Consider the following 25880-nt stretch of genomic DNA (forward strand, 5'->3'; position numbering starts at 1 on the left):
TTAAAACCAGCAGGTCAAGTTAAGACAGAAAGAATCCACTGAACTTCAGAAAGAATAGTCCCAGGAATGACAAAGAAAAAATTAAGAGCTCCCATCTCTCAAAAAAATACTACAGTGGCAAGAAATAAGCAGTTCAAGAACCAAGGAACCATAGTCGGGATCACAAAAGGAATCACAGATCACCTGGAAGCTTCTATAATAAATGGAGATTTGGGAATTCAGTATTCAAAAAGACAAAAAAAGAGAGGCTTACAAAGAAGAATACCTTACCCTCAAAGGACCTACTTGTACAAAAATATAGTAGCTCTTTTTGTGGTGGAAAAAAATTAGAAATTGATGGAATGTCCATCATTTGGAGAATGGCTGAACAAATTGTGGTATATATTGGTGATGGAGTATTATTATGCTATAAGAAATGATAAAGCAGGATGATTTCAGAAAGAACTGGAAAGATCTACAAGAACAGATGTAGAGCAAAATAAGCAGAACTGGGAGAACACTGTACACAAAAGTAACAGCAATATCATATGATGATCTACTGTGAAAGACTTAGCTATTCTCAGCAATATAATGATTCCAGACCATTCTGAAGGACTTACAACAAAGAATGCTATCCACTTCCAGAGAAAGAACTATTGGGGTCAGATGCAAATCAGAGCATACTATCTTTCACATTAGCTTATTTGCATTTTTACCTTTGGGGTTTTGGTTTTATATGAGTATTCTCTTACAACAATGACAAATATGGAAATATGTTTTGCATGATGCTACATGTAGATACATCCAGATCAAATTGCTTACCATCTCAGAGAGGGGAGAGGAAAAAGGGAAAGGAGGGAGGGAAACAATTTAGATCTTATAATTTCAGAAAACATATACTGAAAATTGTTATTACAGGTAATTAGGAAAATAAACTATCTTCAAATAAAAAAATACAAAGATAAATACTGAACATAAAAAAAAAAAAGAATAACTTGCCCTTAAAAGTGAATTATAATCCTACATGGACCAGTATTGGAATAGGGAATTTTTGAATATTTTCTATGAAAAGACCAAAGCTAAGTAGGAACCTTAAAATACAAACAAAAATCCAGAGAAATCTAGAAGGTGAATTTAATTGTTCTGTATGATTTAGTGCTAACAAGGAAAGAAGAAACAACTGTCCCTTCAGAACTTTACTTTGAAGCATACAAAGGGAGAAATAAGAGAAATAGAGGTCCTGGGGGTACATTGTTTCTGTTCTAAGAATTTGAAGAAGGAAAAGAGAAGGGAAAATAAAAGAAATAGACTGCCATTTCTCATAACTGAGATGTGGAAAAAAAGAGTTCACAAACATAAAGGAAGGGCAGAGTAGAGTAGGCAACCAAGTGAACCCCAATCTTATCTGAAACAGACAAAAGAGAAATGAATAAAAGTAAACAGTTTGGTGTAGAAATGCATCAAACTCAACAAGAAAACAAATGCAGATGGGTGCTAAAGAGAGAGGGGCTAATCCTGGGGAGGGAATAGTCACAAACAAAAACAACATCCAGGTCCTGATCAGAATGAAAGTAAAACAAAAGTAAAATTAAAACTAATTTTTAACTAAAAGTAAATGAAAAAAAGAAAAAACTGAAATCCAAAGGAGTCCAATTAAATTGGAAATTGCTAAATCAACTGTGGTAAATAAAAAATTAAATAAATTTAATTAAATAGACTGAACCATAAGAAATGATGAAACAGATGATTTCAAAGAATCTTAGCTAGTAGGAAGATTTTTAGACAGGAGTGATGTATAGATGGTTTTGCTTGATGTTGCTTATTCATTACAAGGTTTTTTTCCCTCTCATTTTTTAATATGGGAGGAAGGAGGAAGATAGGAGAAAGGGAATAAGCAACAATGATGTAAAAAAAAAAGTTAATTAGAAAACAGAAGGAAGCCCAGAAAAGCAGGACAGTTTTGAAAGTAAAATGTGTAATTATTATATTCTTTTTTTTTATAAGTAAGCACCATGAAATGGAGATTCTATATTTCTTATGTGATTCTTTTTCATATTCTATATTCATGGAAATTCTTTTTTGGTGCTGAAATTCAGAATAAAAAATGCTTTTTTTTAACTGTCAAGAGCAACAAATGTAGAACTTGGGATAAAGCTGTGTAATCTCTAAAGTTAAGAATTTTTTATTACTAATTCAAAGATTACTGACCCCCTGTAGGCTAGTAAACGTAGCTTAGATTTGTTTTTTAAAGCACAGCTTCCAAAATTGTCTTCCAAACACAAGTTTCTTCTTTTAAACCACAATTTCTTAATTGAAGTGATACAATTTACCAGGGTGGAGGTACCTTCGATAGCAAAAGGGAAATAAAAAACGAGAGGGTTTAAAGGGGGAAAGATAAGTGTCATAAATTCAGGCCAAAAACAATAGCTTTCATCTCAACTTAGATCCAAGAAGTTTGGTAATCAAGATTTTCAAGCATATGCTGATTCCAAATGGCCCTCAAAGAAAGAATTTAACTATCATTTAATAGATGGATAATGGTTAAAAAGCACTAAGAAAGGGGGCAGCTGGGTAGCTCAGTGGATTGGGAGCCATGCCTGGAGACGGGAGGTCCTAGGTTCAAATCTGGCCTCAGACACTTCCCAGCTGTGTGACCCTGGGCAAGTCACTTGACCCCCATTGCCTACCCTTACCACTCTTCCATCTATAAGTCAATACACAGAAGTTAAGGGTTTAAAAAAAAATTAAAAAAAAAAAAAGCACTAAGAATTACCACTTCTAGGATAGTTCAATAAAATTTGTTTTTTTCATCTTTAAGCATCTAGTTTTTCAACCAAAAAAAAAAGGAAAAATAAAGAATCCAATCAATTCTCTAAGACTAACTATAAAACTATCAACCAAGTTGCTGATATACATTGGTGAAAGGATTTTCCCACACCAATGAAAACAAGTTAGTCAATAAAAAAATTATAAAAATATCTGCTATGTGCTCTGTGCGAAGTACTGGGGATACAAAGAAAAACAGATTCATGGGAAAGGCAACATGAAAACAACTACATACCAACAAACTATGTACAGGATAAACTGGAAATAATCAACGATGGAAAAGCACTAGAACATATGGAGATGTGGAAAGGCTTCCTATAGAAAATGAGATTTTAGCTGGGACTTGAAGAAAGTAGGAAGCAAGGGGGGCAGAGATGAGGAGGGAGAGGAGTCCAGGAAGAGGGATAGCTAGTGAAAATGTCTCAGAGTAGGTTGAAGAGAGGAAGGCATAAGAAAGACTGGAAAGGTGGGAAGGAGTCATGTCACGGAAGGCTTTGGAAGTCAAACAGAGTATTTACTATTTAGTCAGATCACTTTGACAGCGGAAGAGGTCAGGCCCAGCATGAGTGAAGATGAGGAGAGGGCCCAGGCCAGGGTGGTGGCATTGGCTTTGGCGGGAAGGGTGTTCTCTATGCCATGTTACAAAAGGAAATAATGACAAGTGCTGTCAACAGATTTGATACAGTGGAAAGAGAGAAAAAGGAGCCAAGAGGGACACCTAACTGCTTGCAAGTCTGGTTGGCTGTGACGAAGGTGGTACAGTAACAGGGAAATTGGAAAAGGAGGAGAATTTGGGGGAAGTTACCACAGACAAAAACAACAGTCCTCATTTCAGCAACTTAGAGCCAGGGAAGTTTGGTAATCAAGATTTACATGCATCCCACATAGAGCTGATTCAAAGTTGCCCTGAAGGAAAGCATTTATGCCAAGTAAAGGGAAATCCTCATTCTAACAACCAATCACGTCTGGCAAACTACCAAGAACTAAGGTGATCCAAAAGCTGGATCTAAGGATAATGGAATCTGATTCAGTCACCAAAGTTCAACTCAAGGTTTGGGGGGAGTTTTTTGAGCTTAGCTTAGAAAAATGATCATACTGAGACCTAATTTTTTAGATATGGCCAAGGAGAAATTTTGTTTGGCTTGACTATACATGCTTGGATAGTTTTGTTTTGCTTACTTTCCCAATAGGAAGTATGGGGAGGAAAGTGAGAGAGAGAGAGAAGGCTGATCACTGTGTGAAAATAAAAAGTATTTAATTTTTAAAAAAAGATCATCATATCTCCACCTTGCTTAATCTTCTGTCTCCCCAACCATATGTGAAGTTCCTTCACTTTACCTGTGTTTTCCACACAGTAGACACTCAATAAATGTTACTGATTAAATTTTTGTAGGATAGCAGTCATTCCAAAACCAAAAAGTAGTGATCAGGAACATTACTACTGCTCATACAAATGCAAAAGACCTGTTAGTAATTCAACTCAAAGTGAGACATCTAGCCCCTTCATTTTATAGAGGAAACAAAGGTACAAAGAGGTTAAATGGCTTGTCCTAAGATGATAACACACAAGGAATAAATGCCAGAAAAAGTTGGAACCAAAGTTCTCAACTCCTATTTCTGTTTGCCTCTAATGTCCTTTACTCCTCCCTATTGCCTGTTTTCCTCTGCTGTTTTATATTGCAAATTTAGAAAAGTAAAATTTAATTTCTTTGAAATATTTAAATTTTTTCATGAAAAGATACTTTCTTCTGAAAAAAGCACTGATGAATGCCATAATTAGACCTGCCAATTCTATGTTATCTTTAAACTATGTGGTAAAGGGACTTTCTCATTTATTCCAATAATGCAACAATAATTTTGAAATTGTCTTCAGCATCAAGCCTGGTTAAGAAAATTTGACTTTGTGCTACAGCCATACTTTCTGAACCACAATATTATTACTCATCTTATTAACACAAAACTTGCCTCTGAATTACTATCAGTTTTATTTTTTCCAAAGATTAAATTCACTCTTCCCCCCCCCCCCAAAAAAACCCCTTACCTTCTGCCTTAGAATCAACACTGTGTATTGGTTCTAAGGCAGAAGAGCTGTAAGGGCTAGGCAATGGGGTTCAATGACTTACCCAGGATCACAGCTAGGAAGTGCCTCTGAGGCTAGATTTGAACCCAGGACCTCTAGTCTCTAGGCCTGGCTCTCAATCCACTGAGCCACCCAGCTGCCCCCCAAATTCACTCTTAAAGAATAAAAATTGTCTTTCTTTTTTTTTAAACCCTTACCTTCCAACTTGGAGTCAATACTGTGTATTGGGCTCCAAGGCAGAAGAGTGGTAAGGGTAGGCAATGGGGGTCAAGTGACTTGCCCAGTGCTACGGGGTTACCAGCAGTCCAATTCCCCTTGGGGGGCGGGACAATTGAGCGAAAATGGAGTGAGAAGAGCCAGAGACCGAGTAGGTTTGCAGTGGCTGATCTGAAGTGTCATCTGCTGATTTTTATTTTTATACCCTCTTTTCTTTATGATCTCATACAGGTTTTTTTCTTCCCATACATTCAAAATCACATATTAACTTCTGAAACATCACAAGATTGACATTTCTAATTATCTTACTGTGGTTAAACAAAGAAGCAAGCTTGTCAAAAATTATTCATTATGGGCTGGCTTAGTTTGAACTTATTCTTTTCAGCCATGCATAAGGTACAAGTACATCAGTTCCTAGCTAAACATAATAGTTAATTATATTTTAACTAATTATATTATGTATATAGTTATGTTATACTATTCATTCCCATCATAAATTAAGGAGATAGTTATGGTAGTTGATTACATCCAATGAGATACAATAATATCAGTCTGGTCCAATGTTTTGTCCCCATGGTGTTTTTTCTGTTATAGGATCATTAAGAATACAGTTCTGGTAGGGTGATTCTGTGCTAGTTTGTCATTGCCTTAATTTCTTTGTGTTTCACTGTTTCTATGGTCTGTAGGAGTTTGGGAACAAACTCAGGCCAGGTATTTTCTTGCTGGGAACTTTAGAAACTTGCATTAACTCACTAATTGATGGTTTTTTGCTAGGCTGATTCTAGTGGAAATTTCTATACTCTAGGGGGTTGTACAGGGGTTTATTTTGGGAGAGTGGGTAGTCTATGGCTATGATTGTTCTTGCCATGAACCTGTATTTTTTTTCTGTGTCTCCTTTGAGCTGGATAAGGATATTGATTGTAATAATTTCAATGCAAGTGAATGTCACTGTAAAAAGAATCATATAGGGTAAACTGAGTGTGGAATTTCCATCCTCCTGACAACCTGCCGTGCTGGATTGTCAGAGCTTGTGAGTAGCTGTGCTAACCTCACAGCCTCGATGGCTTCCGGCAGCCCAGGGTCACACAGCTGGGAAGTGTCTGAATTCAGATTTGAACCTAGGACCTCCCATCTCTAGGCCTGGCTTTCAGTCCACTGAGCTACCCAGCTGCCCCCTAAAAATTTTCTACTGCTAAGTGACATCAGACAGGCATATACCTTCTTTTGAGATGACTACTTTGATGTGACAACCAAATGCTGCACATTAATAGCATTCATTCAGCTTAAGTAGAAGACTATATCCATGCTCCCTCAGGAGCAAAGATAGGTATGCTTACCTTGCAAATCCTTGAGGCAGCTCTCCAAGGCCATAAAGTGGATAAAGATATGGGCTCTTGCCATATCTTGCCAAAGAGTCGCTATAAAGTTTAATCCTGTTGATGGTTTCATAACATGGTTGATCTAAATAGCTGGAAAAAATTTAATGGCAATTAGTAAAAGGTTTTCCTTTCAGCTATTTGTTTCCAACACTAATTTCATTACTCAACTGAACCGTGTCTAAGTGTCTGACTTAACTTTCAGGGTATAACAATGCATTTGTCTCAATGAAATACCTTCATCAAAGAATAGACTAAAAAATGCACTTGGAGAAAACTCCAAAAAGACAGACTGTCTTTAAACAATAGTATAAAACATAAAATGAAAAATTCAGGGGTAGTATGTAATTATACTTAAATTATACTAAGTATTTGGACTAGGAGTTGAAACATTATTAGGGAAAAGGGACATATCTGTGACCTTAATGATATAAGAACCCCTGGTGAGGAAATTCCCTTCAATGATGTAGACTATCAACTCAAGCATTAAGAGAGTTGCCTGAAACAAGGATTTACACAGGATCACACAGCCAGTATGTATTAAGAGATTAGATGAAGACCCAGATCTTTTCTAACTCTCTTATGACATGCTGCCTCACAAACTAAAAGGTAGGGAGTAAACAAAAAGATACCAAAAAATATTCCCTGCACAAAACCCTTCATGTTTGTCTTGTTTAAAGAGAAAAGGCTACTTTTCAAAGTATAGGTTTCTACAATTTCATCTCAAATGTTATGGAAAGTTTACTTGAAATAGCTAAGTTGTAAGACTTTTACAGTTCAGGGACCTCTAATGAAAAATCTTGGGATTTTTCAAAATTAAGACCACTAAACACACTCACTCATCAGTTCTGTAAAGGGCAAGGGCATGACCAGTGAAATCTATGACATCTTGGCCCAAATCAAACTTCTTGTACACATCTCGCATTGTAGTCTTCCTAGGATCAATACCCTCAAAAGTTCTGGAGTCTTTTTCGTCAAAGTTGGCAACATATACTAAGAATTTCCTGAACCGACGTTTCTCAAACAGCCCCATCAGACCTGAATATATGCAAACATGAAGGAAAAAAACACACAAAACAAAACAAGAATTGAGTAATAAGGTATTCCAGAGGAAAATTTAAGAACCAAGTCAATAATTGAGAATAAAGAGTCCAATATAACGTTCAAGATATAATATGGAAATATTGGAAAGAGTAGTGATACATTCCAAATTTCACAGACCATCTCAAAACTTAAGTAGTACAACTAAAACAGTTATAAATTTTCAACTAAAATATAATAATGAAAGCTTTGTTCATTTTAATCACCATTAGTAAAGTATGAAGTGTCCATTTTTAACTATTACTGTTGAGAAAAAGGGTAACAAACCTCTTGAAAAAATATTCCAAGGCATACTTCTGTTGTCATTACTCCTTTAGCAATGAAGATTGGGCAGTTTAACCTCTTGATTAAGGTCAGAAAGCAAGTATGGGTCAATATTCAGACATTATGGGATATTTTTCCCTTTTACTTATCACAGAAGTCTTTGGGTAGTATTAGAAAAGAAGCTTAAGGTTACCCTGCCACCCAACAGGCCTACCCCACCAAAGCCAATCTAGGATCAGCTTAGGTAATAAACATGCTAGGAGACATTTACTTAAAACCAACTGTAAAGTGAAAAAAGGCTTATGTGCATATTTTTTAGGCTGAAGCTTTGAAACACGCTTTAGTTTTAGTTCAAACTCATTCAGATGAAGATATCAAAAGTAAAAAAGTAGGACACATCAGCTATCAGTATCTACTTTAAACACTTCCAGACCTTCCCATTGGACAAAATGACTACTGGTAACTAACTAGTCTGTTAACTCAGATAAGTGCCATCTGGATAAATTTCTAATTTGTCCATATAAGTATTCTTATCTGCTAAGTTATTTTAAGGTATTGAAGCTTTTAAAAAAACAATTAGGTAGTTTAATGATTGAACTACATTTATAACTTGACATGCTAAAATATTTAGCAAAATGCTGATTTGTATTTTATAACATAGTAGGGAAGCTGTGATTGACTAATTGCTTTTTTTAACTAGCCTGTATAGGACTAACTAGAGAAGATGCAACAAAGTTGGGGCAGAATTCAAGTTAAATGTTTCTAAATACCTGCCATGACAGCACTGTGCTAATAGGTGCCTGAGAGCAACACAAAAATGATTAAGACAATGCTCAAGTAGTTTGCAATCCATTAGATGGCAAGTTGAGAGTGTAAATAAAAAATAACTAAGACAAATCAGATTGCATTAACTGCACTGGAGTGTTACAGATAAAGTCTTCTATGAAAAAGCCACAAACATAATTGTTGCATAACATAATTTTTAGCAAAAGTAATGCTCTTTGGAAAATTTGAAAAATCACTCATTATAAAGTTTCAGGTAAGCTTATTGAACATGACTCCTTCTTTATCATCTCCAAAATAGTTAATTTTATATGCTGTGTTATCTATTACAACAAAGGAAGACTCATTTTAGGTACATGTGCATTCATAATGCAATCTGGCTTCTGACCTTATCATTCAAATGAAAATGAGCTCTCCAATTACCAGTTCTGTCTTAATAGCCAAATCCAATGGCCTTTCCTTAATTCTTATTCTTCTCAACTTATATGTAGCATTTGACACTGTGACTAAGTCTCACATTCTATATACTCTCTCCTCTCAAGTTTCCACAACACTACTCTCAGTTCTCTAGCGTATCTGGCCACTTTTTCTCAGCCTTCTTTCTAAGGACTTCATCATATTCTGTCTCCTAACCAACCCTTGTTCCAGAGGCCTCGTTTTTATTCTCTATATCCAGGATCACAACTCTCACAGATTCAATGATTTTCTCCAAGATCTAAACACTGCTTCACTAACTGCCTAATGGGCATTCTGAAAAGGATGTACTAGTGCAGTGGTTCCCAAACTTTTTTGGCCTACTGCCCCCTTTCCAGAAAAAATATTACTTAGCCCCTTGGAAATTAATTTTTTTTTTAAATTTTAATAGCAATTAATAGGAAAGATAAATGCACCTGTGGCCATCACTGCTCACTGCAGCACCCACCAGGGGGCGGTGGTGCCCACTTTGGGAATCACTGTACTAGGGCATCATCTCAAACTCATCATATCTAAAATATATATCCCTCTTTTTCCCTCCAAATTGATACTCTCTTTCTAACTTCTGTGTATTTCCTCTGAAAGCAACACTACCCTCCTAACTACCATGGTTCAAAACCTAGGAGTCATCCTTGAAGCCTCATACTCCCTTCTTCCTGATATCTTGTCAGTAGCTAAGTCTTTTCAATTCTACCTCTCTAAGCTCTTTCACATCTGTCCCCTTCCCTCCACCTTAAATGGCTACCACCTTTGCTCAATTCCTCATAACCATAACAGGTCTGACCGTGTCCTTTGATCAAATGCCTTTCTATTATCATCAAGAAACAAACTCTTCTATTTGGCATTTAAGCCTTTTGCAATGAGGGTTCAACCCACCTTTTGGGGCTTACCACCTTTCAAATACTTCCAGCCAAACTTAGCTCTTGCTCTTTTTCTATATTAACAATTCATCTCTTTTCTGATCTTTGCACAAGCTGTCCCCCTGTGTGCTTAGAATGCAGTCTTTCCGTGACTTTATCTCTGGAAATCTCTCATTTCCTTAAGTTCAGACCAAATATTCCCTCCTAACAAGTCATTTTCCAATCCCCTTAGTTGCTAGTGCCTCCCCTACAAAATTAACTTGTATTTGCCTTGTATATTTGCCTCCATGTGTGGTAGAGAGTTGTGATATGTGTAGAGGGAGGTTCATCCCTTCCCCCTCCTGGATTGCCTACCTGGTTCATCCCATTTTGTATGCCAGCGCTGTGTCCATTAATGTGAATAAAAAGGAGTAGGTGTGACCCTAGCGGGCTCTATTCTCTTGGAGGAGGCAGTGGAACACCATGACTAAGCCAGTCAGCCATGTGGAGGACCACATAGTCAGAGTTAGGTTAGATTAGGCTTAAATCTCTACATATCTGCTTTTTCTATTTGAAATGATTATTAATAAACTTTATAGAAAATGAGTACCTGGAGATATTAATTTTAACATAACAGCTGTATTTCAAGAGGTGTTTTACTTTGTGGACTCACCTTCCCATTGCTTAAGCTCAAACCAAATACTTCCTTTTCCCTTTAGGCCTTGCTGATGCCTTCAATCAACAACCATTTATTAAGTACCACTGCCTACATGCCAGGCACTCAGCAAATAAACAATCCCTACCCTCAAGGAGCTTATATTCTAATGAGTAAAGAACATTTCTGTACATATATATACACACAGAGAGAATAAATGGCAATTAGGGGAAAAGGAACTTGCATTAGCAAGGATTACGAATGAAAAATATAGAGATGAAAGAGATCTTAAGAGGCAATCTAACCCAAACCTTCATTTTGTGACTGAAGAACTGGGGCCAAGAGATTTTGAGTGACTTGCCCAAGTTTCCCCAAATAATAAAGGCAGTACCAAAATCTGAACCCAGATTCTGACTCCCAATCTAGCACTCTCTCTGTTGTATTAAAGGCCTCAGCTAGAAGATGTAACTTCATATAAGAAGAGATTTTGTGAGGCAGAGGGGAGGAAGTACATTTCATGCAGAGGGGAACTGACACCTCAAAGGCTCAGAAACCGGAAATGAACTATTCTAAAACATGGGGAAAAGACCAATTTGGCTAGACTGTAAAGGGTTTTAAAAGCTAAAAAAATAAGTCTGTATTTTAATCTAGAGGCAACAGTGTTCAGATTGTCAGATCTGTTCTTAAGGAGAGTCACTTTGGCAACTGTCTGGAGGGCTAACTCAGTGGGGAGATGATTCAAGCAGGGGGAACAATTAAGAGGCTGTTGCAATAATTTTGGCAAGAGGTATTAAGAGACTAAGGTAGTGATTTCAAAGTAGAGAAGGACCTATATGTGGGATAGAGGTAGAAATAACAAGATAGGGAGAATAAAGTTTGTTCAAGGACAACGCCAACATTACGACCCAGGAGTCTGAAAGAATGGTGGTGTCCTTAACAAAAATAAAGAAATCTGAAAGAAGGGTAGGTTGGAGGAAATGATAAGTTCTGTTTTGGACATGTTGAATTTAATATGGATAGAAAACTGGGCAAGGAGCCAACAAAACTTGGATTTAAATCTAATTAGTGACAAAGCTGACTGTAGTTGGTCCTAAAAATTTAAACTCATGACAACTCTCTAGGGCAAAAAGTTTCAGAGAGGATATTGAACTTCCTTGGGAAACCTGTTATTCCTTTTTTAATGGAATTTCCTCATTTGGGAGTTCCCTATAACAACAAAATTTTTTGTGTAGTTCCTTTTCTTATCCCTATCTAGGACTTTTAGTTTGAAATGTCTATGAGGCAACTGGTGATACTAGACTAGAGCTCTAATGAGTAATAAGCCATAACCCCTAATAGCTCATTTTGAGAATCTTCCGATTTTCCTTTAGAGATGCTTTTGGACTGTTTTAAGAAATTTTTAGCAAAAAAATTTTAATGAAAAAAAAGTTAATGTCAATCCCTCCCCTTTTCTGGAGTGTCCTCCCTCTTATTTTTCATGCATTCTTATACTGCTCAGTTGGAATCCAACCTCCATGGGATTTGTGCATGTCTAAATCAATAAACATTATGCATCTGTTTTTATTAACTACATTAGTGAGATATATGCAATGGTACTTACCCTCATTGAACCTGCAGCCCACTAGGGGAATGTGTTAATATTTCATTATCTATACTACATAAAAGCCCATGTGAACTAGGGAGGCATCTCAAAAGGAAAATCAGAAGATGTGATTGAAATAAACTAATGATCTAACTAAAAGAAGAAAATGAGACTGAATTTTCACATGAAATATTTTATGTAGTCTACAGCAAAGGATAATTTTAAAAGAAGGACTAAGGTGACAAAAGGTCAGCTTGTTAGAAACTGGTTATTAGGCAGAAGATACACAGCCATAAATACTGATACTCAGGAAATTCTGATGTTTCTTTTTTCACAACAAAGGTTAATGAAGCTAAAAAGTAAGAAGCTCTTATCCAGTGGACGTACAAGTGGAAAACTGAACCATAAATACTGACATTCTCTGTAAATAAAACCATAAAACATAAAGGAAGCTGTAGCTAAATGGAAAGAGTATTGATGATTTCTCCTTGAAAAAATAATTAAAGGAATAAGCAGTGTTGATTTTATCATACATTAAGGGGAAAAAAGAAATATTATATGATATCTGATCATGATATCTGGCAGTGCTTCTAATGAACATTTGCAAAAAGACTACTATGAAAATAATTGCAGCTTACACACTAATAATTATTGCAGAAGATGAAGGGGAAGAGAAACTTGATAAGACCTTCCAAACAAAATCAACAAATACTTTAATATTCAGTGACTTCAATGAAGAAGGATGGCAAGAAATGTGGCAAAACAGTTAAGGAGTAAAAAGTTAAAGAAGTCAAAGGTTTATAAACTATACAGATGCCTCATGCAAAAATCTCATTAATACTTTCTTCAAAATATTCTGAAAACATTGAACATGACAAGCACCAAATACCACCACAAAAAAATATTTAATTGGGAAACAGGGATTACTGAAGTAAGAATAATTTCCGAATCAGTTATCTATGCCTAAGGTAGGTGGGTGGCATAGCTGGCTATAGCTTCTTGAGTGCTGGTCTTGGAGACAGAATGATCAGAGCTCCAATCCTGATTCATCCACTTACCAGCTCTGCAGCCAAGGTAAGGACATAATTTCCTCACCTATAAAATCAAAATAATTATTCTTCCCTCAAGGTTTTTGTGAGGACCAAAATGCATGTAAAGTGCTTTGCAAAAAGCATTATATTCATGTTTTTACCTTAAATAAATGATCAACATCAGTACCAAACAAATGGGAAATGGACAAAAGAACAAACATTAACACTATTGTTGTTCAGTTGTTTTCAGTTATGTCTGACTCTTCATGATCCCATTTGGGGTTTTCTTAACAAAGATACTGGAATGACTTACCATTTCATTCTCCAGCCCATTTTACAGATGAGAAAACTGAGGCAAGTGAGGTTAAGGAGCTTGCCCGGTCACAGAGCTAATAAGTGTCTACAGCTGGATTTGAACTCATAGAGATGAGTCTTCCTGACTCTAGGCCCAGCACTCTATCCATTGTGACACCTAACTCCTCCAAGTAGCTAGGTTTATATGGATGAAACTTAGGAAATGGTAATAACACAAACTATTACCATAATAAGCTAAAAAAATTTATGTGAATATTAAATGGTAATATTTCCATTATTGCTGTGGTAACAGTTTATATTATAGCCATTTCCTAAATAAATTTAATCCACATAAATCTAAAAACTGTTTTAGTCAGAAAATAAGAAATGTGAGGCAAGAGTTTTATAATATAGCTCCTTTGTAAGAATAAATATGCTTTAAAGAAGGGATACAAAAAGACACCCTTAATACCAGCCCTATGCAGAGCTAGGCATATATTTTCAGACTTTGCCAATATACTTATCAGTTTAAATTTTTTTCCTCTTCTTTTTCTGTCTTTAAAAAAAATTTTTTATATGGGATGGCTGGGAAGGTGAAAGGAAAATTTTGATAATATAAAATAACCCATTATAAATATATTTTAAAAAGTAAATTCATTTGTAAAATCTGATGGGAAAATGGGGTAAGATTATGAGAAGTATAATCTCATAAAACAGTAAGAAGGTGTAGAACAAAAGGCAATTTTAGGGAAAGTTTGGTGAGAAAAATAGTATAGCACAGGATCCAGCAAGCTGGCCTTGGCTAGACTAACTCTAGCCTCTGGACAAGAAACCTAACCTCTCAATGCCCCAGATAACTCTTAAGGACCAAGGTGCAGAGTAGGTGCTGGTCCATTTGGGCAGAGGAAGTTTGCTCACCAAGAGCATACTGCACCAATCAAATCATAGCTCTCATCCAAAAACCTAGGAGAATGCTTATCAACATATCCAATTAAGCAGTTATCCAAAAGGCGTTTACAAATCTAAATGGAAAGAGTACAATAAAAAAAAAGAAAGAGTACAACAGATAAAAAAAGGAAAAAACTTAAATATTAAAATATTTTTACCAAAAACCTTTCTACAAAGATAGTTTGGTTTCTAACATCCAAATCCCCGATGTGATACATCAGATAATAAGATGCAGAAATAGCACTAAATAAAATGAAGATGAAAAGAACAGTTGTTCAAAACCAAGTAGACCCAAAGGAAGGCCATGTTGGAAACAATAATTTTGAGCAACTAACTGAACTCCAAGTAGAGAAGGTATAAAAAGATTTGGGCAAAACCTTAGGTCTCACTATTATCAAAAAGAAAAATATTAACAAATGACTCATGCTTATTTTCCCATATCTACAATGTTTTTATGAGAATGACTGATCTCTACATGAATCAAAGGTGTCCCTGACATCATGAAATAGGAAAGGTATTCAACAAATGATACTCTAAATCATGTCACATCTTAAAAGAGTCTTAAGATTGACTGAAAGGTATAGAGAACATAAGGTCCATAGAGAATAAAAGGAAAAGAATGATACACATTATTTGTTGACTACATAATAATCAAATAAGTATTTGATTCATTAGAGCAAAATGATACCTTTAAAGGTGAAGGTATCTCCTATGCAAATGTTAAAATCATTAGATTTCTTGAAAAATATACAAGACCCCAGTTTGGCCCTCCAATAACAGATGAAGGAAAGCCTAAAAACTCCCAAAGATATTTGCATCATAGGGAAGGTCACATACAAAATCAAAATCCTTCCACAAGATTCCCTTAATTGGGGAGGTCCTCCATTTACTATTGTTTGTGGGTGGCTGATCCTATTAAGTCCCAGAACATTACAAAGTGTGTAAATGGAATTAGCTCAAGCCCATTTATAGTTAAAACTCTTGCCATCAGATATAATATCATCCCCACCTCCCTTAGTGGGGAGGGGAGATGAGTTACCCACACGTGATAATAAGTAACAAATCAAGAACAAGGGACTGCCCTTTGGGCAGTCCAAAACAGTGTTGAGGCTGCTATTTGTCCACCTGAATTAGAGGTGGACCCATGGGAAGTGACGAAAGATGCTATCTCTTCAAGTATGTTGGTTACTTCCTGAGGAGGCAGTTTGCACTTTGAACTTGGTGCTGAAGGATCTCAGCCGAGACCTCAGGCAGCTTCCCCTCTGAATTGTCACGTGGGTAAGTTAGGCTGACTTCCTTGGGCCTACTTTGGCGTTTTCCAGACTCTCTACCTCAAGTAGGTTTCTTGCCTCTCTAATTGCTAAGGCCTTGGTAGCTAGTAGCCTAATTTAATTAATCTTTTAATTCTCACTCGGTCCAGACCTCACTGGTCCGGCCCAGAGTTTTTCTCTCTTCTTACCTTCAACCTTCCTAATTGTAAATAAACTACCATAAAACCGATCCTGACTTGGGTCTGTTTTAATTATGGAATCAATCTAGATCTGATTGATTCCTGGCAACCACACCTTAATATATATCTATAAAATACCTAATTTCTACCTATTACAAAAGGCTTCTAAAAGATCCATAATCTCTCAAAAGTTTGGTTAACTATTCAGACAAGAAAAACCAATGGCTGAGGAATGTCTATTTTATAGACTATGCTATACAGGAAGACGACATCAGTACCTATATACTGGGGCCAGGATCAGATAAGGAGAAAATTAGACTGGCCTGATTTTGTAAAATTGTCCACTGCTTTTAATGAATGAACTTTAAAGCTTCTCCCCGAAACAAAATCCTATCATTGTGACACCCATTGTTCCTAGTGATGATGTAAGGTAGGTGGAAGTAGCCCAAAATATATTACTATTCAGAAGTCTCATAAAAGGAATAGTGGGAAAGAAAAAAAGTAGTATTGTAAAGGATATCAGAAGAAAGAAGTATAATTGGTAAAGAAGCTAGACCAATCCAAACAATTTCCATTGGTAACCAGGGGTGAAGCAATGGGGAGCGTCAGCAGGCCTCAAAATCAGGAAGAACTGGATTCAAGTATGCCTCTGAAATATTGCAACTGTGTGGATGCAGCAGAACAACAGGCCCAATTCCTATCCCTATGCCTAATTTGCTCAGCTAGCATTAAATAAGAAAAGGTACAAATTCAGAGTTACAGGAAATGTAAGAATAAGTACAGTTAGGACTGCATGTGGTATTAAGGAAAACCATTGATGGTGATTATTAGAAATTGAATAGAGCTAAAAATGGCCTTCCTTCTTCCCTAGCCCTAATTATTTATACAACCCAGTAGGCCTTTACATGCTATCATATTTTGCTACTTATATTTTGGTGTTTATATTCTATAACCCCAAATAGACTATAAAGTTCCAAGAGGAAAGAGCCTATATATACTTTATCATTAAGCTTTAACACAATGAGTGCTATATTCTCAGATGTTCAATAAACTTGTGTTGATGATGACACAGCCTTCCTAGGGACTCAAATACTTAGTTTAAAAAGAGCAACAAATCCCAAAGAACAAGCATATGATGCTAATATTTAAGGTATAAATAATAGGCTAATATGGGAGATATTTTAGTGCTGGAGATCACCCTGGAAAATTTCAAATTCATCCTTCTCTACCCAGATTGTTATTCCTCCAAAAACCAAGGAAAAGCAAACAAAGCTAGGAGGCTAATAATAATAATAACAATAGTATTTAATGTTTCTATAGAACTTCTTATATGCCACAAACTCTGCTTAGCACTTTATAATTACTGTAAGAATTTACAATTTTATCCTCATAAAAACCCTGAGATAATAAATTATCCCCATTTAAACTAGGGAAACTGAGGGAAACAGATTAAGTGACTTGCCCAGGGTCACCAAGATGCTAAGTATCTGAAATTAAATTTGAACTTAGGTTTTTCTATTAAGGTCAATCATTAAATCTCATCAAATTAAGATTTTGAGGGGTAGGAGAGCTAGAAAAAGGGGAGTGGAGAAGCTAAGCTCACTGATAAGGAATGAACACTGAATTCTAGTGAGCTCTGTCACTAATTAGATATCTTCCTCCTACTCTGGTTATGTGTCTTTTATGTACCTAATTATTTATATTGCTTTCTCATTAATAAGTCTCCTGAGGTTAAGGATTATTTTTAACCTTTCTTTGTAAACTCACCGTTAATTTAACACAGTGACTAGTCCCCAATAAATGTTTAACAAACAACTTACAGATAGCTCCTTTAAATTCTCTGCATTTCAGATTCTTTATCTATAAAAAAGATGGAGTTAGGCTTATCTCTAAGGTCCCTTCTGGCTCTAAGGCTTTAAGAAAACAAGATTTAAAGTGGAACTACTTACTAGATGCCAAGGCTTCTGCCTCAGTGGAAGGAACTTTGTAGATTTTCCCTCCTTTGTACACAAAGCTTCCTTCGGTCACTTTGAAGTCCAGATATCGAGTGACTTCTGTATAAAGCAGCATCTTAACCAACTGACCTATAAAAAGATTCATATCACATAGTTTTAACACTTGGTATAATCCCTTCTTCCTCCTTCCTACTAAAAATAATGATTTCTATTACTATACTGCTATTACAAAAAGAACAACACAAAATCTTGTCCCATAACAAGCAGAAAGTCCATTTTTACCTTATAAACCTTTCAGTTAGTAAATAAACATTTAAGTGCTTATCGTGTGCCAAATATAGTGGTAAGTGATGGAGATTTTTTTTTTAATTTAAAAACAACAACAAAAGACAGTCCTTGTTCTCCACAAGACAAAGGAAGACAATATATATACAAATAACTATTTACAAATAAGATACAATCAGAATAAACTGGAAATAATCAATAGAGAGAAAGCATTAGAATGAAGGGGGGAAGTCTTCTTGAAGAATATGAGATTTCAACTGAAATTTTAAGGAAGCCAAGGAGGGCAAGAAGCAGATATGAAGAACATTCCAGAACAAATCAAGAATGGCCATGGGAAAAAATATTTGACATTCCAACTGTATGGACCCAGTGGATGACTGATCCTGAGGAAAAATCTGACTTACATCAAGCTGTAGAGTACTCAGTATTAGTTAAAGAGAAATTTTAAGTCAGATGATGGCTATACTGGAGAAAGATATAGATTCTAAGACGTAATCTCTGTAAAAGTTACTACAGTACCTTTTATGCTCTTTTGCTTGATCAAAGCCACTTTAAAGCAGAACAAAGAAGCATAGCTATTATTCAACTTTAAAGCTGAGTTCTGTTTTAATAGCAACTTATTAAATTTTTAAAAAACCAATTATGTCATCAGTTCGCTGTGACATGTTATTTCCTTTTTTGCTTTTAAAAACTAAAGTACATGTTATTTTTTATATTTAATTTTCTTTCCCCCTAATTACATATAAAAAGTTATCGACATTTTTCAAAGAATACTGAGTCTCAAATTCTCTCCCTCCCTAACTCCATCCTAAGATACCATCCCCCTTGAGATGGTAAGCAATTTCATATAGATTTTACATGTGCAATCATGTGAAACATGTTTCCATATTAATTCTTTTGTGAACAGAAACTCGAATAGAAAAAATTAATAAAGTGCAAAAAGTTTGCTTTGGTCTGGATTCAGACTCAATTCTTTTTTCTTCTGGAAATAGATGGCTTTATTTTATCATGAGACTTTTCGTCTGCATACAGAAATGGCAGTCATTTGCTACTTATTACCCAGTAAGTCCAGATCTATTTTCCAAGTTTCTCATATCTGATTACTCAGAAATTTAGGAAATTCATCTATTCTACTGTACTATGATTATAACTTAAAGATCAGTCCTAGCTGTCTACATTTTAAATAACCATTATTTTTAACTGCATTAAGTCAAGCTTAATTACAGACCTATAATTTTTTTTTGCCAATTTACTCTCACACTAAACACAGAATTAAATATCTATTACTTTTCACAAACGTATATTGGTAAAAAACTAAATGAATAACTTGAGTTACCTAGTAAAAATGTATGCAAGTGATTTTTTTTAAGTTAACATTTAGGATTCTGAATTCTCTTTCATATTCATCTCACACAGATTCTTAAGCTTATTATTCGACTTGGAGAAAATTCAAATCTATAATTAAGCTAAATTAAAACTAACTGTAGGTCCTCAAGTAATAAATTAGTATGTAAGGGAAGGATACACTTACCCCTCTCCCCCCCCCAATACATGCAGATTAGAAACTTTTTACAATCACCTACAATAATAATAATAATAATAATAATAATAATAAGAAGAAGAAGAAGAAGAAGAAGAAGAAGTACCACCATATCTGTTAAGAATGACTGCCATTTCTGTATGCAGACCATAAGGTTTTAATGTTACTATGTGAAAATATTATTGCTTTCTGGTCCTCCCAAACTTCTCAATTTAATACTCAATCTTGATGATTTGAATTCCACAAGCCACTTATCACATTGTTGCAAAGGAGCACTAGTTTTGGACCACTACATAAATGTAGAAGCTATATAAGTATCAATATCATCTTAAATACCTATTGATAGAAATAAGATGAAATAATAAGAAACTTATATTTTCCAGTTAGTCATTATCAGAACCTTTTTTCCTACTTCTAAATTGGATGTAAGACAGAGAAATGAAAAATTATTAGTATTCCTTACCATTGGCCATAAGGAATTTAGGAATCAGGTCCACATTCCAATCTCTTCCCCTTCCCATTGAGGCTGGTGGTGATCCTGGTATATTAAACCTCTTGTATAACTAAAAAAGAAAATAATACATATTTAAATGCATATTAATTTTTCTAAATATGAAATTAGATTCAAAGAAAAAATCTATCAGTTTCTGCACTAAGTTTATATTACTACTCTAAATTCAATAACCAAAGTCTCACTAAAATGTAGTTAGTTCTTGAAGGCCATCTCATATGTGACACCTTCATAGATTGGCATATCTAATAACAAGGTCGACAATCAGATTTATTAAAGTATTTCTATATTATAAAAAAGTTCCACCTATCTATTTAAAACTATTACACTGAACCACAGAAAGTAACCAGCAGTTATTTTTTAGTAGCAAGCATACAGGACTACTTAACAAAAAATAAAAAATACAGCAAGCAGCCCATACTTACAGCACTGACTTCAAGAATAACCCTTTTTATTTGTAAAATACTTCCAAACTCCTTTTCCCCCTGAACATACATGTTATAAGAGCAAGCTTTTGCTTCAGTGGATACAGGTTGGAGAAATTTAAAGCAAGATTTAACAATTCAGTTGTCAAAATAAGGCTGGTTCAAATAAAAATTAATCTGTTCAAATTTTTTTCAACCTATTAAGTTTAAAGTTTCCAAGAATACAGTCAACATTACATTTGAGAATATACGTGCAATTATTATGATAATACAGAAGGGTACATTATTGCTTAAGTCTAAAAAAGAAGGAAATCTAATTCACGTAATCTTGTTTCTCATATTGTTACATTTTAGGTATGAAACAACAAAATTCTGTATGGTTTTCTAAAGCATGATCATATAGAAAAAATTTCTACTAAGAGGAAAATTTAACAGTGTAAAAAAGCCAGTCTTAACAAATTAGCTACAAAAATTATTCCAAATCTATAATAAGAAGTTTGTTAAAAATTAGTGAGAATTTTAGTATACAGGGAACTTTAAAGTTAGGATTAATTACATCTCTGAATCAAATCACTTTAACCTTGCTCAGTACCTGACAGCATCTGGGGAATAACTGCCATTTTGTACTGGTAGAGAGAGTTTCCATACCAGAACTTCTTTACAACAATGAAACCATAGGCCAAACACTAACAAAAAAGTACAGGATACAGCAGCCTATTAGAGTATAAGTATTTCAATACTTCAATACTGAACTCTTGTTCAGAAGAATACAAAAGTAAATAAAGGGCTTTGGAAATTTTAAATACCATATAAATATAACCTCCATGTAAATATCAGTATCATATAACAAGAGATCATCTTAAAAACCTAACTGATGAGGGGCAGCTGGGTAGCTCAGTGGAGTGAGAGTCAGGCCTAGAGACAGGAGGTCCTAGGTTCAAACCCGGCTTCAGCCACTTCCCAGCTGTGTGACCCTGGGCAAGTCACTTGACCCCCATTGCCTACCCTTACCAATCTTCCACCTATGAGACAATACACCGAAGTACAAGGGTTAAAAAAAAAAAAAAAAAAAAAAAAAAAACCTAACTGATGAGCAGAATTGCTTGTCGGCTCTGGGAGGGGGAAGGGAAGACGGGAGGGAAAGAAAATGAATCATGGAAAAATATGTAAAAATAAAAATAAACCTGATGATAATGATAACAGTAAAATTAACTACAACTTACATCTTCCAATGGTGTAATGGATGCACTTTCACCTCCATAATAGGAATTTCTATCCATGTGAAGGACCTTCTTTCCATTTACTGACATGATCCCAGAAAGGATGCATTCCTGTAGAGAAACATAAGTATTTTTAAAGGTAGAAAAGTGTGTAGCAAGTGCTAATACTCAGGAAAATTTCCTAGCCTTCTAGCACCTTTCCCTGACAATTGCCTCAAATGGAGGATGATGTTTTTTCATTATACTATATAGAAAAAAATTAATGGAGGCAGGTAGGCAAGGAGCTATTTTAAATTAGTATTTTATTTTATATTTTTATTTTAATTTTGAATATTTCCACATAGTTGTGTTCTTTCCCTCTCCCCAAGCCCCCTAAACCACCCCCTTAGCGGAAGCACAATTCCACTGGGTTTTACATATATCATTAAGACCTAATTCCATATTATTGATAGTTGGCCTAGAGTTATCGTTTGTCTTCATCCCCAATAATACCCCGTCAGCCCATGTGTTCAAGCAGTTGTTTTTCCTCTGTGTTTCTCCTCCCACAGTTCTTCCTCTGAATGTGGCTAGTTTTCTTTCTCATAAGTCCCTCAGCCTTTCTCTGGATCCTTGCATTGCTGCTAGTAGAGAAGTCCGATATGTTCAATTGTACCACAGTATATCAGTCTCTGTGTACTATGTTCTTCTGGTTCTGCTCCTTTCACTCTGCATCAATTCCTGGAGGTTATTCCAGTTCACATGGAATTCCTCCAGTTCTTTATTCCTTTGAGCACAATAGTATTCCATCATCAACAGATACCACAATTTGTTCGGCCATTCCCCAATCGAAGGACATTCTCTCATTTTCCAATTTTTTGCAACCACAAAGAGTGCAGCTATAAATATTTTTGTACAGGTCTTTTTCCTTATTATCTCTTTGGGGTATAAACCAAGCAGTGCTAGAGCTATTTTAATTTAATCAAGGTTTTAAATGGAATTTGTGGTTTAAAGCTATAGGCTGGTAAGGAAATGAAGAGCATGTATTCTTAGGAATAAAACCAAGAAGAATAATGAGGAAAATACAATCATCCAATCATGTGCATCCAGCATCTGTGACAGAAATTTACTAATTGCTGTACTGTGGCTATGAACATAGGGATTTTTACCCCACTATGAAAAGCTATTTCTTAATTTAAAATTTTTTACAATGAACAAAGAATCTACCTCACTGTTTCACCATCACTTCACCCTACTGAGGAAGATGAAACAAAACCCCAGCTGTGGGCAGCAAAGTAGTTCAGTGGATAGAGAGCCAAGCCTAGAGACAAGAGGTTCTGGATTCAAATTTAACTTCAAATATTGCCTTGCTATGTGACTCCGGACAAGTTACTTACTTTAATTGTCAGTTCTCTTGTGCCTTGGAACTAATAGTAGCAATTCTAAAGCAGAAGGTAAGGTTTAAAAAAATGTAAACATATAATGAAGTAAAAGAAATCCTGCTTTGGCTCTGGGACCAATCCATCTGCATCCTGAATCCATTATCTCTTTATCAGGAAGTGGGCAGCATGTTACTCAAGAGTCTTCCAGATTCATGGCCATTCCAATGATCCAAGCTTCTAAGTCTTTCAAAGTGGGCTTTACAATATTGTTGTTGCTATATAAACTATTTATTCTCCTGGTTCTGCTCATCTCAATCCACATTAGATCACACAACTCTTCTCAGGTTTCTATAAAACCATTCCCTTCATCTTACTTACAGCACAATCAATAGATTTCCATCACATTTATAACTTCTTCAGCCATCCCCCAATTTTCAGGGCTCTGTTTAAAATTCTTTGTCACAAGAACAAAAGCTGCTATAAATATTTCTGAACATCCCTAAAGTTTTGCTTGAGACTACCACTCCTTCCCTAAAACTACCCTTTTATTTTTCCCTTGTTTCCTAGTTGAGTAAGTGTATTTCTATATACAACTTTTTCATTCTTTTGACCAGTTTATAAATCCTTGTGCACTCCAACTATGTGAGATAATTTCCCCCATTCTTCTCTTCCCCTTCTTCCCTATTGTATATTCCTCTTGCCCTCCTTTTCCATCCTACTATTAATATTAAGATCAACAAAACATAACCATCACTCCTAAGTCCTCTGTATGACTGCCCCTATGACCTGTGATGAGAATTGAGGGGGAAATGTGTCATCTCCTAGAATTAAAAAAAAAATTATCCTTGTTTAGACTCTTATAATTTACTTGCTCGTGTTCAGTTTTGTTTGCTTCTTAACTCCTGTGTTTATAAATCCTCTTTTTCATTAAAGATATATTTTGCCTCCATAGGATTAGACTCAAGTTTTTCTGGGTAAGCTATTCTTGCTTGTAAACCATTATCTTTTGACTTCTACAATACCATATTATAAATTCTTCATTCCCTTTATAGTGGTGACTGCTGATTGTGGCTCTTTACAGATGCTTACAATATTTTCATTTTGATCCAGAACTCTGGATTTGGGCAATAATGTTTCCAGATGTATTAGTTACTCACTTCTGGGATTGTTTTGAAGATCTTTGTCACCATAATGGCTTTTAATGGTGAGATTCTTTTTTTCTATTTGCCCATTCTTCCATACTACTTGCTGATTTCAGAATTTACTTTAGGACCAAGCTCTACAAACATCTGAAAAGAATGTCTGGTCTAGTTGGTCATGCTGCTGCTTTCCTGAGATACTGAATACTTATTCCAGGACTTTAGGGAAAGCTCAAGCCCTGGGTCCTGCAAGCTTTCAGGGCTCTGAAAGCAGTTTGATGTAGGGCAATGGTTGATTTTTGCCTTTTGGTTTGAATTTTCTAAATTCTTGATCTAGATTTGAGGTCGAGCAATGTAACTCTGTCTGAAGCTCCAGTAAACTACTTTTGGACTCGGCCACTAGTGATCAGCTAGAAAGCTCTACTGGTCAAGTGAAACAGAACTACAGGATCCCCTCTGATCTTGCCCATATTCCACTGTAAGGTTTCAGATGGGGCCACTATCCCTACTCCTGCATTCAGAAAAACAGAGCTGATGCTCACTTTTGAAGTTTACTTCTTATTCAGCAGCTATTCACTCCTCACACTGAACACTCTCTAGGCCAGGGTTTTGGGCAGCAGAGCTGCCAGCTGGCATGTATTCCTTTATCCTACTTGACACTGGACCTCTCTTAGCTAGATTTGGTACTTGATAGGTCTTCTTCCTTTCCTTTTTTTTCATTAATTCTCCTGATATTCTTGACTTTTTGTTCTTTCAAATGAAGTTATTTTTTTCTAGCTCTATCAAGTAATCCTTTGGTAGGTTGATAACATTGAATAAGTATATTAATTTAGATAAAATAATTTTTATTATATTGGTTTGGTCTACCAACAATAAATCAACATTTCTCCAGTTACTGAAAATAGTTTAGCAAAAACTAAAGTATAGACCAATATTTCACACTGTATACCAGAATAAAGTCAAAATAGGTACATGATTTGGACATTAAAAGTACCTCCATAGCAAATTAGGGAAGCATGGAATACTTTATCTATTAATGTATTAAAATCCATATTACCTATTAATAAGGGGATCATTTATAACCAAATAAGAGAGAGGGATATAAAATGTATAATTCTGATTACATTAATTTTTTAAATTGCACAAATAAAACCAATACAGTCAAGAAAGCAAGCAGAAAAGGAGGGGGAGGAGAATTTTATGGCAAGTTCTAATAAAAACCAAATTTATTTCTCAAATACATAGAGAATTGAGTCAAGTTTCTAAGAATGCAAGACATTCTACAATTGATAAGTGGTCAAAAGATATGAACAGGCAATTTTCAGAAGAAATCAAAGCTACTATAGTAATATAAAAATGCTCTAAATCACTCGATTCAAGAAATAGAATTTAAAACAACTCTGAGGCACTACCTCCCACTTATCAAATTGACTAATATAGAAGAAAGAAAGAAAGAAAGAAAGAAAGAAAGAGAGAGAGAGAGAGAGAGAGAGAGAGAGAGAGAGAGAGAGAGAGAAAATGACAAATGTTGGAGGGGATATGGGGAAAC

The 25880-nt window shown here is 35.4% G+C and overlaps 1 protein-coding gene across 1 annotated transcript in view; it reads right to left on the reverse strand.

Annotated features, from left to right (window-relative positions):
* The window catches only part of GDI2 (GDP dissociation inhibitor 2), a 42009-nt gene that overhangs the window by 7341 nt on the left and 8788 nt on the right, over window positions 1–25880 (reverse strand). Inside the window, exons 2-6 of the mRNA XM_044678323.1 lie at window positions 21838–21945; window positions 20142–20241; window positions 17848–17982; window positions 7317–7515; window positions 6439–6570 (exon numbers count right to left, since the gene is read on the reverse strand). Of these exons, the coding sequence (XP_044534258.1) occupies window positions 6439–6570; window positions 7317–7515; window positions 17848–17982; window positions 20142–20241; window positions 21838–21945 (674 nt within the window). The remainder of the gene's footprint in view (window positions 1–6438; window positions 6571–7316; window positions 7516–17847; window positions 17983–20141; window positions 20242–21837; window positions 21946–25880) is intronic.

The sequence above is a fragment of the Gracilinanus agilis genome, chromosome 5, assembly GCF_016433145.1.
Source record: "Gracilinanus agilis isolate LMUSP501 chromosome 5, AgileGrace, whole genome shotgun sequence".
In the NCBI taxonomy this organism is placed as follows: domain Eukaryota; kingdom Metazoa; phylum Chordata; class Mammalia; order Didelphimorphia; family Didelphidae; genus Gracilinanus; species Gracilinanus agilis.